The 18,407-nt window shown below is 42.9% G+C and overlaps 1 protein-coding gene across 15 annotated transcripts in view; it reads left to right on the top strand.

The window, feature by feature from the left end:
* Positions 1 to 18,407, top strand: part of SVIL (supervillin) — a 142,482-nt gene that overhangs the window by 89,855 nt on the left and 34,220 nt on the right. For 11 of the 15 annotated variants that reach the window (XM_079996329.1, XM_079996316.1, XM_079996323.1 and 8 more), the window contains 9 exons: positions 128 to 298; positions 851 to 885; positions 1,532 to 1,593; positions 2,248 to 2,387; positions 3,111 to 3,206; positions 5,456 to 5,708; positions 8,612 to 9,185; positions 11,163 to 11,358; positions 15,041 to 15,173. In XM_079996329.1, coding sequence (XP_079852455.1) covers positions 128 to 298; positions 851 to 885; positions 1,532 to 1,593; positions 2,248 to 2,387; positions 3,111 to 3,206; positions 5,456 to 5,708; positions 8,612 to 9,185; positions 11,163 to 11,358; positions 15,041 to 15,173 — 1,660 coding nt within the window. The remainder of the gene's footprint in view (positions 1 to 127; positions 299 to 850; positions 886 to 1,531; positions 1,594 to 2,247; positions 2,388 to 3,110; positions 3,207 to 5,455; positions 5,709 to 8,611; positions 9,186 to 11,162; positions 11,359 to 15,040; positions 15,174 to 18,407) is intronic. The other 4 variants (XM_079996320.1, XM_079996328.1, XM_079996321.1 and 1 more) reach the window with 2 other exon arrangements.

Below are 18,407 nucleotides of genomic sequence, written 5' to 3'. Positions count from 1 at the left end.
TGGACTGATTTGGTGGGATGCTTTATATTTGTCCTTCACCTCTCTTTCTCTTTCTCCCTTCCCTCTTTCCCCATCCTAATTCTTTGTTTCCTTTCTTTGCACTTTCTGATGTGGTTAAAAAAAAAAGTCAATCTCAGTTTGAGATGCCAACATCAGGTACTGATTTGTCTGCCAGTGCTGAACACGAAAGAGGGTCACGGAGGCCAAGGCGCTATTTTTCTCCTGGGGAAAGTAGAAAGACTTCCGAGAGATTTAGGACTCAACCTATAACTTCAGCAGAGCGAAAGGAAACAGATAGGTAGGCATTTGTATGGCACAGCGCACTGGAGCAGCGTTATTTAGAATAACAGCTGGCAGTAATAAAAGTAGTCTTTGGAAAAAATGCAACTCAACATAAGTTTTAATTCAGATAAGGTGGCAATGTAGTTCAAGGTGGCTATTTTTAATTTTTGAAATAAAAAGTTCAATATTTACTCTAAAGGCTGTTTATCACACAACTCTGAGCAGAAATACATTTACTTATATGTTTTAAGGTGAAAGGGGAACAATTCATAGGCTTCAAGCCAAAAGTCAGTGCTGTGTGTAACAATTGGCAGAATATTTGAAGTTCTGTCTGTTTTTATTTTTATTTTAGTTGACATCATTCTCCTTCATGCAACTTACACCTGGCTGGCATTGCTTGCCTTCTTGCTTTTTAAAGGTCATTGTAAATGAAACACTATTGTAACTTGAAAACCTTTTTTCCCCATTTGCAACCTATTTGCTGTCCCTCTTGAACAAGATTAGGCTTAGGGATTTTTTTTACAATTTTTATTTCCAACTCATATTTTCTTTTGTAAAATCCCCATAGGTCTGTATTCAGTCCAGAAATGCCAGCTCCTGAAGGTAAGATTTTTTTCTCACCATGCTCTTTTATGGGTAAATTTTCATGTTTTACCTATCAGCCTTTAGTGGCAGGCTAGTTACACCTTGACCAAATTTGACTCCCCCTCAGCCTCAGAAGTGAAATGAGTCCCTGCCCAGAGGGGCTTACTATCTAGATAACAGCACAAAAAGAGGCAATGAGAAGGGAGAATAAATGAAGGCAGTGTTACAAGGGAGTGGAGAAAATAAGCAGGTTTGCTGGGTCACAAGGGAGGTCTTCAGATCTTCTGGCTAGGAAGCAAGTAGTTACATGATCTTCAGCATAAATGAAAAACAAATACCAGAATATAACCTCTTTTGACTGAAAATTATGGATATGATTTGTCCTTCAGCTCATTCAACCCTCTTCAACCTTACAACTGCCAGGAAAGAGCAATTCTCTGACTCTCTTAAAATTGCACTATATAACATTCTGCAGCTCAGATGCTCATTAAAAAGCGATGTTACTGTCTTTCCCAGAACCAAACAGACCTTCACTTTCTTGATGTACCTTTTTGCCAGTTGTGTTCCTGGGTTAATTACATGTGTGTGTGTTTCTTTAAAAAAAAATGAGAATCTCTTGGATTTATCTAAAGATATGTCATGTAATCTTCTTTATTATCTGTAGATGAGGAGAAAGTGGATGAGCGAGCCAAGCTGAGTGTTGCGGCAAAGAGGTTGCTATTCAGGGTAAGGGTCCTCCTTGTCTTCCCTCACCATTTCAGTCTGCAGAAGGGACACACCTCAGTGTCAGAGCTTTGCGTGCAGAGTGTCCCAGGTTCAATCTTCGGGCAGGGCTGGCAGAGACCCCTGAACAGCCACTGCTAGTCAATGTGGACAATATGGAGCTAGATGCCCCCACTGGCTTGAGGGCAGTGTAAAGCAGCTTCATGTGTTGCACTATACGTAGTTGGGCCACAAGTGTGTAGGAGGCAAATGAGTGAGTGGGCAGGGATGGGGAAGCTATGGCCATCCAGACATTGCTCAGCTCCCATCAATCCCCAGCCAGTGTGGCCATTGGGAGTTGGCGCATAGGTGTCACAGAAGGTGGTAGAGCATCTGCTTTCTGTGCAGAAGGTCCCAAATGCAATCCATTGCATCTCCAGGGAGGACTGGGAGAGACCCCTGTCTGAAACCTTAGAGAGTTGCTGCCATTCAGCACTGATTATCCTGAGCTAGATGGACCCAATGGCAGATGGGCCAAACGGCAGACTCGGTATACGGCAGCTTCCTTTGTTCCACGGTACAACCCTCTTCTGAACTGAGCGACAACCCTATCACCCACTTGATTTGGGAGTCTTCCTTTCTGTTAACCTGTTAGTTCTGGTGTGCATCTGGTTCTAGGAAATGGAAAAGTCGTTTGACGGAAAGAGTTTTCCGAAGCCACATTCAAGGAATTCTGCGGTGGAAAGAAGGCTAAGGCGAATGCAGGATAGGTCACGCACACAGCCCATTACCACCGAAGAAGTGGTCATTGCAGCTACGTAAGTCTTGGAAATGTGTTAGGTCTGCTATTCCACTGGGTTGTGTGTTTTTTAACGGCGCTCTAAATTCCCATTCATTAAGTGCCTATGGCTTGGTAATAAGGAAAAAGGCTTGTTGTTAAGGAATAGCTTCCTTGAGAAATGTATGCCAGAGGGAATGTCTTTCTAGCTGCTTTTGGAGGCAAGGGATAATGGAGCAACGCAAAATGCATGAGCAATATAAGCTTATGAAGCAATAGATGAAAGATGGTAAGGGAGGAGTTAATTGCAGTTCTGGCTTATAAGCCAAGTGAAACAGATTTCTTGCCTTGAGTGCTGCACAATTAAGCTGCTGAATCTTACTAGAAATCTAGAAGACTTCTAGACCTGTGCATCATCACATTAATTAATAATATCCAGTGCTTTTGTATATCTTGTAACTTTCTTTCAGAGCAGCAGTGTTGCTGCCCTGCAGCCAAGATTTTTATTTTTTATTTTTTTTAAAGTAAAATGCATATGAAAATGATTCAGTTTTATAGAAAATCAGGATGTCCTTGACCATCTTCTTTCAAATATATTTTGGATCAACAATGCAGTTTTATTTTTTAAAATGTCCATTTATTTTAAATGGGGGGAATTACTATTGGTTTGTTTACATGGTTCAAACTGTATGTTTTTTCTTAATGCTGTTCTCTTCTCTCTCTCTTCTTGTGCATTTTCCTTCCCTTGGCTATTTTTTTAAAGTGAACCTATCCCTGCCTTACGTACTGTGAATACCCATTCTATAGTGGCAAGAATACCTAATCCCACTGTAGTTAAGAGCACTGTACATCCTGCCAGGTACTGGGGGAGACGACTTGCATGTTACAGGGAGCACAAGGGTCATTGCTAGCAAATGCATCCATAAAACCCAAGTGTCTTAAGTGTTCCAAGCAATTTGGTGGAACTTTTAAGAACGTCGTTTGTTCTTGTCCTCTTTCTGTGTTTGACTGATAGAACAATAGACTTCTTTGCCTGTTGAGTGTTTGATTCAGGAGCTTTCCAATTAAGCGCACTGCCTCGTTTTAGAAGGTGCATTTCTCCAATGCAGAAGAACGTTGCATGTTAAAAAGCTGAGCAAAGACATTTGTTGTGTCTCAAATAAAAGTGAAAAAGCCAGGTGTTTTCTGATACCGCAACTTGCACCCCCCTCTGTTTCTCTCCACTTCTAACAACTTGCTGAATTAATGGAAGGATGAGAAATTGCACCACCTATAGGTGTAAGCACAAATTTCTTTGCTTGTTTCTGTTGCATGTTGTGATTTTAAAGTTAAGAGATGCAAAAGAAAGCATTGGGAAATAACACTGTAGAAAAACCATAGAAGACTTGTGATTTCTCAAAGGGTAGCTGTTTTATTGTGGCCCCAAAGTCAGATATGGATCTTGTATACTAATACAGGACACTCACTTATGCTACTTTGTTTTTGTTAGCTTTTTGTTACAACAGGCCAACATGGCTTATCCTTCTGGATCTTTAAATCTTGAACACTTAAATACCCCAGACCTTTCAGGCTATATAGCCTTTTTCTATTGGACATCCACATGTCTTTCTGGCTTTCAGAATGTAGATGAGTTGTCTTCCTCCTTTCTGTTCCTCTAGTCTGGTCCACAATCTCTTGGTATATTTCCTAGCCTCTTTCCTCTCTTGGGAACTAACAAGGGTCTATGTCATTATAGCCAAAGAGGAAAGACGTAACAGATGTGTGAAGCCAAGCAAGATAGAGCACAGGTTGATGATAGAGCAATATTGCCATGGTATCGTTCTAATCCTCCCTGTCGCCTCTTGCAAGCACCTTACAATGTAACTTTTGTCTTCTAAACAGGGTTTGGCCAAAGTTACTGTGAATATGTCTTTAGGAATATCTCCCAGCTCTTGGTTTTGGCCATCTGGGCACATGGAACATAGGAGATGTAGTTCTATAGGAAGCTGTCATTGGTTCCATCTCTCTTATTAATTGTCTACAATGACTGTACTGAACCTGGAGCTTTCTCCATGCACAGCATGTGCTCTACCAATGAATTATGACCCTTCCTCAGTGTGTGAGCAGCTCCACATCAATTCTTCCCTGTGTGTCCCCTATGTACATACCTTCAGCCCAGAACTAACACAGTGAATATAGACTTGTAGAAGAGGAGAGAGTGAGAGGACAATGTAAGGGTGCCATTGCTGTGTGCTTTCTCTATGAACAAGCTAATGCATGCAGGGCTTGGTTGACCCTTTACGGAACTGTTGGCTTCACCACTTCTGCTACTTGCTGTGTGGATTGGTGTTGCTGTATTGAGGTGATTTCCCCCCCCTCCTGTTTCCCTTTTATGATTAGCAAAAGTTAGACAATGCAATACTAATGCAGGAGGTAAATTCACTCCACATTCAAGGACCTTCATCCCCATGGACTAGGGAAGGGAAGAGAAGGGAAGTCAAGATGTATTTATTTATTAATCTTTTTGTAAACCACTTTGAGGTTTGGGTTTTTGTTTTGTTTTAACAATCAAGCAGTTATATAAAATTTATGAAAAAAAATAAGATAAGAAGGTGGGTACCCCTACAAAGAGGGGCACCCACTGTAGATGTAGATGTTTGGACGTCCTTCTCCCACATGTGCAGTGTGACTCCTTTAAGACCCACTGTGCATATTAATATGGAATCTATGCACAGATGCCTATGTGAGGACCAGAAGCAGTGAATAAGAGAGTTCAGAACACGTAAGACCCCAGCAGTGTGAACTGTGTGTCTGTTTCACTGCATCTGTACAACTGCATCTTTTTGCCACTTGGACGACTCTTTTAGGGCAGTTCGTCACTCTGCAAGCAGTGCCATTAGGGGAGCATTTATAAACAAATCGCAAAATGCTATTTTATGTTAGCAGTTCTTCAGTCAGAATTGATGAAGCTGATTTCATAGCTTAGTCAAATTGCCAACACATTTTGTTTGTTAGCTTTCCTGATTACCCCACCCCACCCCACCCCATACTTTGCTCTCTACATCTAAAACTACAAGACTGCTAACTGCTTAGCAACTCTCAGTACTGATTCTCAGTTCCACTTTTAAGGCTGCAGGCATCTGCGAACCAAAAGACATCGGCTAAAGAAGAAATCAAAGAAGCCAGAGAAGCCCTTGAGCAAGATCAGTCTGGGGAACCAGACTCTTCCACCCTGAGCTTGGCAGAAAAGATGGCCTTATTTAACAAATTATCTCAACCCATAACAAAGGCAGTCTCTACAAGGAGCAGAGGGGATATCAGGCAAAGGAGGTCGAAAGCTCGTTATCAGACACAGCCTGTCACTCTTGGAGAAGTTGAGCAGGTAGGTATATACAGGATATTTTCTTCTGGCAGCCGATTCTTGGGCATATTTACTCAGCAGTTGTTAGGTGTCATGAGTTCAATGAGGCTTAGCCACCCCAAGTTAAGTCTCCATAATATGTTGGTGCAAGTCGTCATCAAATGATGCACCATGTTCCTTGCTATTAATGCAGCCGTGTGACTGCTGTCACAGCATGTACAGGCAATGGCTTGCCAAGAAGCAGACAAGACACATCTTTCTAATGCAACAATTTGGAAGGCTTCTGTTTGTGTTTACCTGAGAGTAAAACCTAAACTGCAGTTGCCATTACTCTTGATATTTGAATGCCAAATCCAAGCCCTTATATCATTGCACTCGTGATGATTTTTGGTTTCTGCTTTGAGTAATCATTTAAAGACAGAGGGTTTTTTCCCCAGTTTCGGTAATAAGTAGTGTCTTAATAGAAATCCTACTGCCGATAGGATGCGACTGGTAAACACCACTATTCTCCAAATTTTTGAAATGCACAAGTGATTGGGCTATCCTAGGTTCAATTCCCTAATCTGAATCTGGAATGCTACATTTGTTGAAGACTATGTTAGCTTAACTTGAATTTTCACCATTGAAGTTTGCGTTTTTCAACTCTGCAACCCTTTTACACCATAAAATAAAAAGCTCAGGAAATTATTGAATATATGTTCCTTCTTTTTCTGTCCCAGAAATGGGACCTGCAAGGCAGTAAATGATCGCAGTAAAACAACTAACAATAAAAGCAATACTATATCCAATGAAATGAACAATATATGCAGCATATGAAAACCCAGCAGTTGCAAAATTCATTGAAGAGCATACTTAAAACAGCATCTTAACAAACAGGTCATTGGAAAAGAGCTGTTGTCATTTTCCTATAGAAAACAGGGACAGAGGTTCCCAGGGCAAGGGTGTGTTCTGAGCTCAGGTGCCACCACTGGTAAGGCTTTCTCTCATGAGCCCAACTATCTCACCTCTTTTTGGAGTGTGTGATGCAGAGCCTGGCCCCCTGTCAGTCACAGCATGTGGATAGTCTTTTCTTGAATAAGGCAAAAGAAAACAAAATAAAAAATTGTCCAGTAGCACCTTATAGACCAACTAAGTTTGTTCTATAACAACTAAGTTTGTTCTAAGTTGGTCTATAAGGTGCTACTGGACAGTTTTTTATTTTTTTTTATTGGTCAGACCAACATGGCTACCTACCTGAATCTTGAAGAAGGCAGTCCTCTTGATGTTCTTCTTCTAAACCATTTAGGGCTTTAAACCAGCACTTTGAATTGGGCCTTGTGAAACATACCATAAGCCTGCAAAGATACACTGATCACAGAATCATAGAATTGTAGATTTGGAAGGGATGCCCAGGGCCTTCTAGTCCCCACCCCCACCCCCCGCAATGCAGGAATCTCAACACGTGGTCCCCCATCCAATTTGCAACCATACAAGACTCTTCTTAGCTTTGGAAATGTGCTAGCAGTTTTATTGTTGCACCACTGATCCTAAAACTGGGCTCCCGTCAGCAACCCTAGCTGATTCATTCTCCACCAGCTGAAGTTTCCAAAGCACTTTGAAGCCAGCCCCAAGTAGAGCACGTTACAGTAATATTATATGGATGTAAACAAGGTATGTGTAACTGTGGCAAGATTTGCCTTCTCCAGGACTGTAGTCTAAGCTAGCCAAAAACACTTGTGGCCACAGCTGCCACTTCTCTATCCAGGAGTAACACTGGGTCTTGAACTCCCCAAGCTACACACCTGCTCTTTAATTTTAAAGTTGTTTACTGGCTAGTGAACTTTCCCCATTGGGTTTTAGGCACCAGTGTACAGCAGATTCTTTCCATAATGCAAGTTTAAGCAACGAATCCCATCTGCTGCCTGGGGGGGAAATAGCATTACAAGTAGAAGGGAGACATTAGCTGTGATGTTGTTCAAAGCTTTGATGCTAATACTGTTTGAGGTGCTGTTTTATATTTAAGAGTTGCATGTATATAGATTTTCACCCACCTGTGTTCAATTTTATTATACTAGTCTGCAGTGTTGAAAACAGTATGAGTGGCAGGTCTATTTTTCTTTTGCATTTGATGCCATAATATTTCTCCAGAGGGTGATATGCTGTTGCTTCATGACGGCATAACTCTAGTTGGATTAAGTTCCTTATACCTGTGAGGGTAACTGTAATGTGTTTTACTTTAGCAAGTTCACTCTCTCAGCAAGAATTGGGAGGGGAATGCGTAGGTTCCATAAATTGTATCTTAAGAGGCTGAGAACAAAGCAGTAAGTAATGTCCATGGGTGAACTGTAGAATTGGAATGTGGAGGAAATGCCCCCCGAGTATAATACATATGTACACTACAAAAGCATTTGTAAAATATTTTTTGGAAAAATGAGTTATCAAAAACTATTTTGTTACAAATTGCATTTTTATCGCACTCTTCTTCCAAGTTTCTCAGTGCAGCATAGATGGTGGTTCTTCTCCCCCACCCTTCCAGTTTTCTCTCACAACAACCCTGTAAGGTAGTTACACTGAGGAGAGTTTAGCTCAAGACACCCAGGGAGCTTCATGGCTGAGTGGAGATTTCAGTCTGCATTTCCTTGATACTTACTCCAGCCCTCTAACCACTATACCACTGGGCTCTTAACATACTAGCTGATATTTTGTGGTAGGTTAATGAGGAAGAGCTGTTTGTGGAAATGAAAAGCCGCTTTAGAAAATATGGAAAGCTAGGGGAAGAGGGATCACTTCTGTTTCGTTTTTGCTGGTCATATGAAATATGAACCTTTGTTTGTGTTAGCCAACCCTCATTCTGTATCTGAAGGGGTGTGGCAGCTAAATTGCAGGCTACCAAACCTGTGAGCTGTGAATTATTAATTTTTAAGTCTCTTTATATTGCTCCACAGGTGCAAAGTGACAGTGGGAAAATTGCCCCTTTGTCCCCTACTATTGTAACGTCAGTGTCAACCATGGTGTCTGCATTGTCGCCGGTGTATAGTAAGGATCTGCATGTGAAGCCAGCAGAAGACGAGGTGATGAATGAGATTGGGAAACCTGATTTCAGATACCACTCTCCAGCAGAAAACGCAGATACTTCATTAAAAAACATCCTGAAAACGGAATTGTGGCAGCCTTCGGTGGAATTGAGAGAGAGCAACTGGCAGTCGAGGGAGCCTGAAGAGACAGAGCCCAGGGGATTCGTAAAACGTGAAGAGAATGCTATGAGAAAGCGAAGCTCTTTTGAGGAAGAGCCACCGCTTCCTGTTCCTGATAAAACAGAGGACTACAACAAAGAGATGAAATATGCATTCCCAAGAAAAAGCAGCATGGAATTGTTTAGCACACAGCCTCTTTGTCAGCCTGCTGAACAAAAGGAATTCGCCAGCGACACTCTGAAGAATAAACGGGAAGTCAAAGGCCAGTCCTCTGAGGAAACGATGGAGTATGAAGGAATTGTGGCAAGATCAACCCTGCAGAGAGGTAAATGCCTCAGTGTGGGCTGCCACCCAATTTAAAGAAATCTTAGCCTGTTTGTTGTTTTGAGTTCTTAAAAGCAATTAATTAAAAGGTTTGGATAGCATAAATTTGTATATGATTGAAGCAGTTATGAAGAGGGGGCGGGGACCATTGTTTATACAGGTGTCCCTAACAAGCTTTAGCTTAAGAGGCATTCTGTCCTCTGTGAGGGGGGAGGGAGGAATGCCTCATCTGTCGCTCGCTAAGGGTTGTGGGGGTTTTTTTTGTGTAAATGCTTGTATTAAAAATAATTACCATGGGGTGGAAAACCACAGGTTGTTAGTTGTAGGAGATTTCAGCTTTCAGATTGTGATCACTCTTGGCCCAGCTTCATAGCTTCCATGACACAGATGGGGCTGTCTCATATTGTCATGGTTGGAAGAGACACTGAAGTAACCCTGTTGTCATAGTCGGACCACTTCCTAGTGGTCGTTTATTTCAGCGAGAGAGAACTCTGCACTGCCCCCCTCTCCTGGGGTGAAAGACTGATTAAGATGGTATACCCTGGTGGCTTATTGAATCCAATGGATTCCTGAATGCTTTTGGATATTTTCTGTGGTACAGAAAAGGCAATTCTGTTCAGACCACAACCTCACTTTGGAACGGTGAGATGCAACAGGCCATTTCCCACAACCACATCTTGAGTGCCATTGTTAATGCTGCTGATTGGCACCTTGGACAGTTGTGGGCAATGAAACAGACCACATGATGGCTGGAGCATATGTATTTATTATATATTTGCACCACTTGATTGTAAACAACGCACCCACACATAAACCATAAAGTGTGAAGATGATCATGTCTATTGTGTGGTGGTGAAGGCATACTTTTTTGCCCTTCATTGCAGTCTCAAATAACCACCCAACAGATGCTTTTTGTGGAAGCGGATGTCTGACTTGGCACATGGGGTATTGTAGCCTTTGGAGGCCTCTTGTGACAGATTAGCAATGGTAATTGAGTGTACAAAATCACTCACCTCCATGATGACTTGGACATCATTGTTGTGGCTTTTGTCGGATTATACAAGACAGAGACCAGAACTGTGGTGTGACATGTCTTTAAGATGCAACAAAGGCAAGGGCTTTTGCCTGAGCATTCTCACTTGAGTCCTTTACCTGGGCTGGGGACAGCATAGTCTCTGGAAATGTGTTCCTTGGGAAACTTGAGAATTGCCTCTTTCTCCATCTTGCTCTTCCCCAGCGCTGGCATTCAATGGAAGAAACACATTAGCATTGTATACTGCGTCATTTAGGACCGATACACTAGCATGCTACATTGGGACTCAATGAAATCTCTTAGTATGAGTAGCCAGAAGTACCATTTCCCCCAAGCCACCTGGGCCTGTGTGTGCATACGCGCTCACATGCACATGTGTATGATGTCAGATTTCTGGCATCTTGCAAATGATGCAAGAAACTCACCATCTATTTTCATTGCACTGGAGAGTTATGAGAACTCACAAGGACTCAAGGAAGCTGTCTTATAAAGAGTCAGACCATTGGTTCCTCAAGCTCAGTATTGTCTACACGGTCTGGCAGAACCTCTCCAGGATTTTAGACATGGATCTGTCCCAGCTCTATCCAAAGTTGACGGGGACTGAATATTGGACCTTTTGCATGAAAAGCAGGTTCTCCTCTGCTGAGCCTGCAGCCCTTCCAACTCCCCAAACTTCCAAGTCTACAGTTCTGTGATTCTACAATTCCTTTCTTCTGAATCACTGACTCTTGGTTAGTTCTTCTAGCCACAGAATGCTAGTGACACTGTAATTTTGTAAAGCATGAGAAAAATCCATCATTGTGGTGGAAAGCACCTAATTTGTAACCTGGGCTTGTATAATTCATTATATGAAACAAAGAAGTTACCTGTCAGTTTGAGTGATGTGTTTTGCAGGTTTTTGCTTTTTTGCAATTAAGCACTAATTCTGAGCTCCCCACCCCCCAGAGCATGATGAGCCAATTTCAGAACTTGTGGGAACAGCAGCAACAAAGAGCTATTCTCAGTCTGCGGCTGTGGGATCCTGTAGACAGCAGGAAACCTCTGAGCTGTTAGAGGGAAAACTAGACTCCAGGGAGAGCAAAGCTGAAATTATGGAGGACACCCTTGACGCGTCCAACAAAACTATGTCAATTAAAGAAAGGTAAACAAACTCTTCTTCTTTTGAAGTATCTTGTTTTCTCTCTTCTTTTATAGTAGAAGTATTTAGCGTGGTGATGTGCAAGAACATCCACTGGGGAATTTCTTAATCTGTGTATTAAAATCATAAAGTCTAAACCTGAGTGGCAATTAAAAAGAAAAAAGTTTAGTGTTGAAAGTGAAACTATAAAGGGAAGGCATCCTTGAAATCTGGGTAAATCAGTATTAAAGCTTAGGAACATAGGAAGCTGCCTTATACCAAGTCAGACCAATGGTCTGTCCAGCTCAGTAGTGTATGCACTGACTGGCAGAGGCTGTCCATGTTTTCAGAAGGGGGCATTCCCAGGAGACGGCAGGGATTTAACCTGGGACCTTCTGTGTGAAAGGGAGATGGTCCACTGAAGGAGCGTCTCCACCCCCATCATTGAGCCTGGGCGCTGAGATCCATCTCCGAGGGTCTTCTGGTGGTTTCTTCATTTTGAGAAGTGAAGCTACAGGGAACCAGGCAGAGGGCTTTCTTGGTAGTGGTCCCCACCCTGTGGTAGTGCCCTCCCACCAGATGCCAAGGAAATAAACTACCTGACTCTTAGAAGACATCTGAAGGCAGCCCTATATAGGGAAGTTTTTAAATGTTTGATACTTCACTGTGGTTTTATAATTTGTTGGATGCCGTCCATAGTGGCTGGGGCAACCTAGTCAGATGAGTGCCATATAAAAAATAAATTACTACTACTACTACTACTACTACTACTACTACTACTACGGCCCTTCCTGAATACAGTGAGGTGAAAGTCTCAAATTAATTTCTCCATCTTCCGTTAGATAGCTGAACCAAATTGTTAGACTCCAGCTAATCAAACAATGGCTTTTTGCAAGAATGGCTGTGGGTAGTCCATGATCAGAATGTAATATTCAGCATTTTGAGTTCCCACCCTATTTCTTCAACTCGGAAGTGTCCTTAACAGCTCTGGAAATGGACATGAAAGTATGTGGATAATTCCTGGTTGAGCTAGACTCCCCCCCCCCCCCCGGCCATGCATAGCAAACAGACGTGCATACATTATAAGTAACAATTAAGCTTCTCCCAGCTTATAATTTGAGTTGCCCTGGAATGCATTATACAGTCATAACTTGGTTCTTGAACGGAATCTGTTCCCAAAGTCTATTTGACTCCCGAAAATGTTTGGAAACCAAGGCGAGAGCTTCCTGCACTCAATCAGAAGCCATGTCGGACGTTCGGCTTCCAAAAATAGTTCGCAAACCGGAACAGTCACTTCTGGGTTTGAGGCGTTCAGGAGCTAAAACGTTCAAGAACTAAGCTGTTGGAAAACCACAGTACGACTGTACACAGCCCCTGTAGGGCCTTTTTGATTATCTCTTCACACAGCTATAGTTTTTTTCCCTCTCCAAGGCATATTGTGTATTCCAGGTCATAGTTTGGCATCAAATCAGTGGCCTGGTTCCAGCATTGCCCATGAGTTTACAGCAGGGATAGTAAACCAGTAGCCCTCCAGAGGTTGCTGGACTCCAGCACCCATAATCTCCAGCCAGCATGGTCAGTGATAACGATCATGGGAATTGTAGTCCAGTAACAAAGCAGTGAACATGCTGGCTATGTTTGTGTGCTGAGTTTAGAACTACTTGCCAGTACTTTTTCTTTTCTTTTTTACCACTTCCATGCATTTGATGATAGAGAAATGCTGCATAGTTATTTTCAAAATACTGTACAAAATAAATGGCCACATTGCATGTACTAAACACAAAAGCTCCTTTAAGGAGTGATACACAGCCCACTTGTTTGAGGAAGGATCTGGGAGAGGGGAAAAAGACGAAGCAAGGGAGACGGGGAACTTTCAACCCCTGCTCCAATGTCAAATTGCCACAGAACCTCTGTTTGTCCCCAGAGGGTGTTGAATAAGCACATCAAAACACATCAAAGAGAACAAAGCAGACTCCTCCTGGGCAAGAGGCAGCAGGAGTGGGGTTTCCTCTGGTGTGGCTTTTCCTGTCTTTCAGGGGATTAAGAATTACTTGGTACCAGTGTTGGAAACTGGGATATGAAAGCTAAAAGCTAAACGGCACCTTAAACCTGGGTTATAGGCACAACAACAGAATGTCTAGGTCTGCTTTTTTAATAACAAGAAGGCAAAGCTGAAAATAACTGCAGCTAAAATATTTTGTACATTTTTCACATGGTCTAGTCCTTCCCCTGCCCACCTCCCTAATATTCTTAAGAGGGTCTCATCTCTAGTCTTCAGAGAGTAGCTGGAAGTGAGGAAGGCAAACAAAGGCCCTCCTTTCCTTCCACTCTGCAGTTTTATTCTGAAATCTTAGGCACAATACTGCATCCAGAGCTCAGAAACTGCTCACGCTAATGAAATTCACTGTCGCAAAATGCGCCAAGAAAAATTGGAGTTTCGAACACTGCTTGGTACGTATCGCTTAGATATTTCCCCAGGGAAAATTAAGGCCCGGGGTCAGAGCTCAATCTTTTCAGGTAGAGAAGTGGTAGCTGTCTCCCCCACCCAGAGCCGTAGCTAGGTAAACTTGCGCCCCTGAACTGTCCAGATTGTGCCCCATAGCCATGGACAAATTAGTTCTTCTTTCTGCCTCTCCTCCAACCCCCCAACCCCTGCTTCCACATATTCAATTCACCCTCTATTTAAAACCATTTCTTATGAGGCAATAATTTATATTTATATTTATGGACATATTTTTAGCCAATTTTGCACGCCCCCGTCGCCTGCACGCCTGACTACAGCCCTGCCCCCACCCTACCCTGAAACTGTGCATGGCATTTTACAGAGTAACATAATACACACTCCACAAAAAGACAGATCCCTGCCCCAAGCTACGTGCAGTCTAAATTCTGAGAGAAAATGGTTTTGTAACTTAACATTGTTCAGTATATTGGCTTCTGGAGAGGCGGATTGTATATAGTTTTGACTAAAATATGGGTGTGGGTTTTTTAATTATTTTGTTGTCCCCCCCCCATATATTTATGAATTGTTAACTGAATAGTTTTTGTTGTTATTATTATTGTTGTTGTTGTTGTTCAATTTATATCCCTCCCTTCCTCCCAAAGCAGCTCAGGGCAGGAAGCATGTCTCATTTTTTTTAATTAAAAAAAAACTACAACTAGAAATAAAACCACATTTTAAAACAGTTTAAAGCTGTTGAAAACATCTATAAACAGTTAAAAACACAAACATTTAAGGCAAGTTTGCAAAACCTGTAATACTCTGATTTCATGGTTGGAGGCAGTAATTCTTCTGAATACCAGGTGCTGGAAACCGTAGCAGGGAGAATGCTCTTGGGCTCAGGTCTTGCTTGTGGGTTTCCCATTGGGGTATCTGGGTGGTCACTGTGACAGCAAGATGTGGGGATAGATGTGCTGTAGGATGTAGGAAGCTACTTTGAGCCTTGTATTGGTCCACTGTCTACAGGCAGCCGCTTTCCAGAGCCGCATACAAAGTTTTCCCCAGCCCTATTTAGAGATGGCAGGGGTTAAATCTGAAACCTTCTGCCAGCAAGGCATGTGCACCACCACAGAGTCATGACCCACCCCCAATCCCAGGTGTGTTACTGTGTAATGTGTGCAACAGCCCCGTGAAAGGGATACAGAAGACTGGTGAGGAATGGTCAGTATAGTTCAGTGCGGTGTCTTTTGGCTTCCTCACTTTCAGGCTGGCACTCCTGAAGAAGAGTGGTGAAGAAGACTGGAAAAACAGGCTGAACAAAAAGCCGGAGTATGGCCGGTTATCTGTCATTGAGCGTGGCCCCCAGCTGCCAGAGATGGAGCCGCTGTTTGCAAAGAAGGTAAAGTTGCCCATGTATGGGGAAGGTATTTCGCTTGAAAGCATTTCGGCGCTCCAGATGCATCAAGCTAGACAAGCATGCCTGTCTGGAGGTAACAGCTGTTGCTTGTAGCATGGCAATTCATCATCAGCCGGGTTTGAACTTGAAGCACAACCAATCTATCTCTCTTATGCACCAAGGACAGTTATCTGAGATGCTTTCTTTACTGAACAAATGACCGCCCCCCCCCCCATGTCTTAACACAAGGTTTATGTCTGAATGGAAGAACGTTAAACGTATGCTTTGCAAAATAATTTAGGAATGCAATTATGTTAGGAGCATCTTGACTTAACCTCAGAGTCAAAGCAGTATTCCTCTAATGCAACCTTCCTCATCCTGGTGTCCTCCAGTTCTTTTGGAGTACAACTCCCACCATCCATTAGCAATAGTGGCCGGCGCTCATGGGAGTTGTAGTCCAAAAAAATTGGAGGGCACCAGGTCAGGGAAGGCAGATCTGATGTAAAGGCAGTTGGGGGCTCTTATCTGACCTGAGGGACAGAAATTAATATCCCTACCTTGGTGGGCCAAATTTGATTGGTGGGCAGGGCTGCACACCTGTGAATCCCTTAACATCAAAGTGATGTTCTGTGATGCTTCTCTTTGGGACTTTGCAGCACAGCAGAGGGCTCTTTGAAAGTCCTTTCCCAACAGCTCCAGGCTTCTCCTCAAAGTGTACCATATAGCCATTTGCATTTTAAAGCAGTGCATTTGCATTTTGATCCTGAAAGATACCGGTAGCCATGTTGGTACATTTTAGCAAAAAGTCTCATGGTCTCACTTTAAAGAAAAAAAAGTTTCAATGAGATGTAAGCTTTAGGGGACTAGTTTGCAGACACTTATTCCGCAATAACATGTGGCACAGCTCTTTTGTGTTTTATGGTTTCTGCAACCCTTAATGGATATTTAGCTACCTAACAAGTTATTCTTTGGTAAGAATCATAGGTGAGAAGTGAGTCCATAGCAAATAGATGCCTAGCATTCCACAACCGCAGTAGAAGAGAGAATTTTTTGAAGTCAGGCAAGGGAAGCCTGTGGTCCTTCAGATGATATTGGAGTTACAACTCCCTTCATCCTTGACCATTGGCAATGCTGGTTGATGGGAATTGTAGTCTGCCAGCATCTTGAAAGGCACAGGTTCCTCATTGCTGTTCTAAGTATTGTAGGATGTCACCTCTCTGTATCGTGTAGCTCTGTAGCTCTGTTTCCTGGAGTGTGAGATGTGAAATCTTATAGAATCTATATTTTATTGAGGTCACTAACAGCAATTCATTCTTGGAACTTACAGTGCTCTTTTAACCTGAATTATCCCATTTTATCTCTTCTCTTTATAATTGTATGGTGTAAAGTAATACTGAAAGGATTGATTAATCAACTAAAGCATTTGCCGATCGATTTTCAGCTCAGCATTAAGGACACTGTTTTAAAACAAAAACATTATTTGGCTCAGGTTAGTCAGTCTAATTATAGAGCATGACAATATTATTATTATGTCTTTTTTCTTCAAACCAAGAATGGTAGCTTTTGTTAAGGAAGCTTTAATTCAATTCCTTCAATATCTCCAAAGAGTATTTATATTCTACCAAGGCTTTGATGATATGGAAGTTATTTTAAATTTAATTAAGTAACTGGGACAGTTGAAGGGCACATGATTAATCAGCTAAAAATTCTTTGATCACTTGATCTGCTCTGAAAACAGCCCCCTCTCAGCCTCCTTTTTAAAAATTATAATCTTCAACTTAGCAGGTTTTTCTAAATTCTGCTGCTGAAATAAATTCTCCCTTTTTTGTTATTCTAATTGTTCGATTATGAATTCATTCATCTTAGATGAAGGAGATAAAAAGGTAATGCAATTTCAAGTGTGGCTTTTATCTGGCTGAGCCAGCTACTCAAAGTGCCTCAGCCAGAACAGGTGGTTCACGGCGCATTCCTAGGCATGTCTACTCAGAAGTAAGCCCCATGGTGTGCAATGGAGCAGAATTGTAGTCTTCGTCTTTTTATGGCAAACCAAAGTGTCTCTTCTCACCATCCACCTTTATTGAATAATTCCATTTAAGATTTCAAATGGATTGCTTTTGCCAGATCAGACCAAAGGGATGACTATGTCCAGATTAGAACAGCCCTGGAAACTTACTGGAGGGGTGAGGTAGAACTTTCTACGACAGAGGTTTTCAACCTCTCTTGGGTCCATGGCTCCCTTGACCAACTACATTCTTTCTGTGGCACCCATGTGGGGCTCAGGAGCCCAGTCATGTCACCCCTTGTCTGCAGTGCAGGCAGCCTCTCACCCTTTCTTGAACACCCTCCCTTGTGGAGTATTCCCTCAGTCTCCTCTCCTCTCCTCTCCACTCCTCTCCTCTCTCCTTGGAAGTCCTCTGGGCAGCTGCTGCTGCCACCCCTGGTCATTGAGCTGCCCCTCTGCCCCTCATACTGTCCTACAGTGGCCTGGGAAGAGGATGCCCCCAGCCTTAGTATCCCAGTGGAGACCGGCCAATGGTGAATGTGAGGCCAGCACCTTACCTTGGGAGGCAGCAGTGGCAGCAGCAGGCACTGCTGGGACTGCATGGAGGAAAGGCACTGGGCACTCAGCTCCCAGGCAGGGGGCACAAGAAAGGCCAGTGAAGCACCTGCCTGGCCTCCCATTTGTCTGTCCATTCCTGACAGCAAGGGTTGATGGACTGCCTGGCTGGGCTCCCTTGTCCACTTGCTTGCTTACTCTGAGGCTGCCTCAGCTCCTGGCAACCAGCACCCCCTGGCCAGCCCCAGAGGCACCCACTGACCTGGGGAGCTTGTAGCCAGGGCTGCTGCATCAAACAGCTGTGCAGGCGTTTGGGAGGCAGAGACGCGAGAGGGCATCAGTGGAAGGAAAGAGGAATGGAGGCCAGTGTTGCCCCCGGCACCTCTGACCATCATTTAAGGAACTCCAGGGTGAAAACCACTGTTCTACAGTATAATAAAATGTTGTCTTCAAGAGAGCCAGCCAAATGGCCAGCAGGAAATAATCAGCAGATTCATACTAGCAGTTTATCTCCCAACAGTTACCAAATATGCTATTAAATCTGATCCTGGAAGAAGATGCCTCCAGAATGTATCCTTACTACTCCAGACACATCAATCTCAGAAAAGCTGGACGATACACATATTTTGCTTTTAAGCCTCGTTCACTGGAAAGATTTCAAAGTGTAGGACTAGGGCGCG

Source organism: Podarcis cretensis (assembly GCF_951804945.1).
Source record: "Podarcis cretensis genome assembly, chromosome: 12".
Taxonomy (NCBI): Eukaryota; Metazoa; Chordata; class Lepidosauria; order Squamata; family Lacertidae; genus Podarcis; species Podarcis cretensis.
The sequence above is the reverse complement of the archived record's forward strand: the minus strand, read 5'-3'. Positions and strand labels throughout refer to the sequence as shown.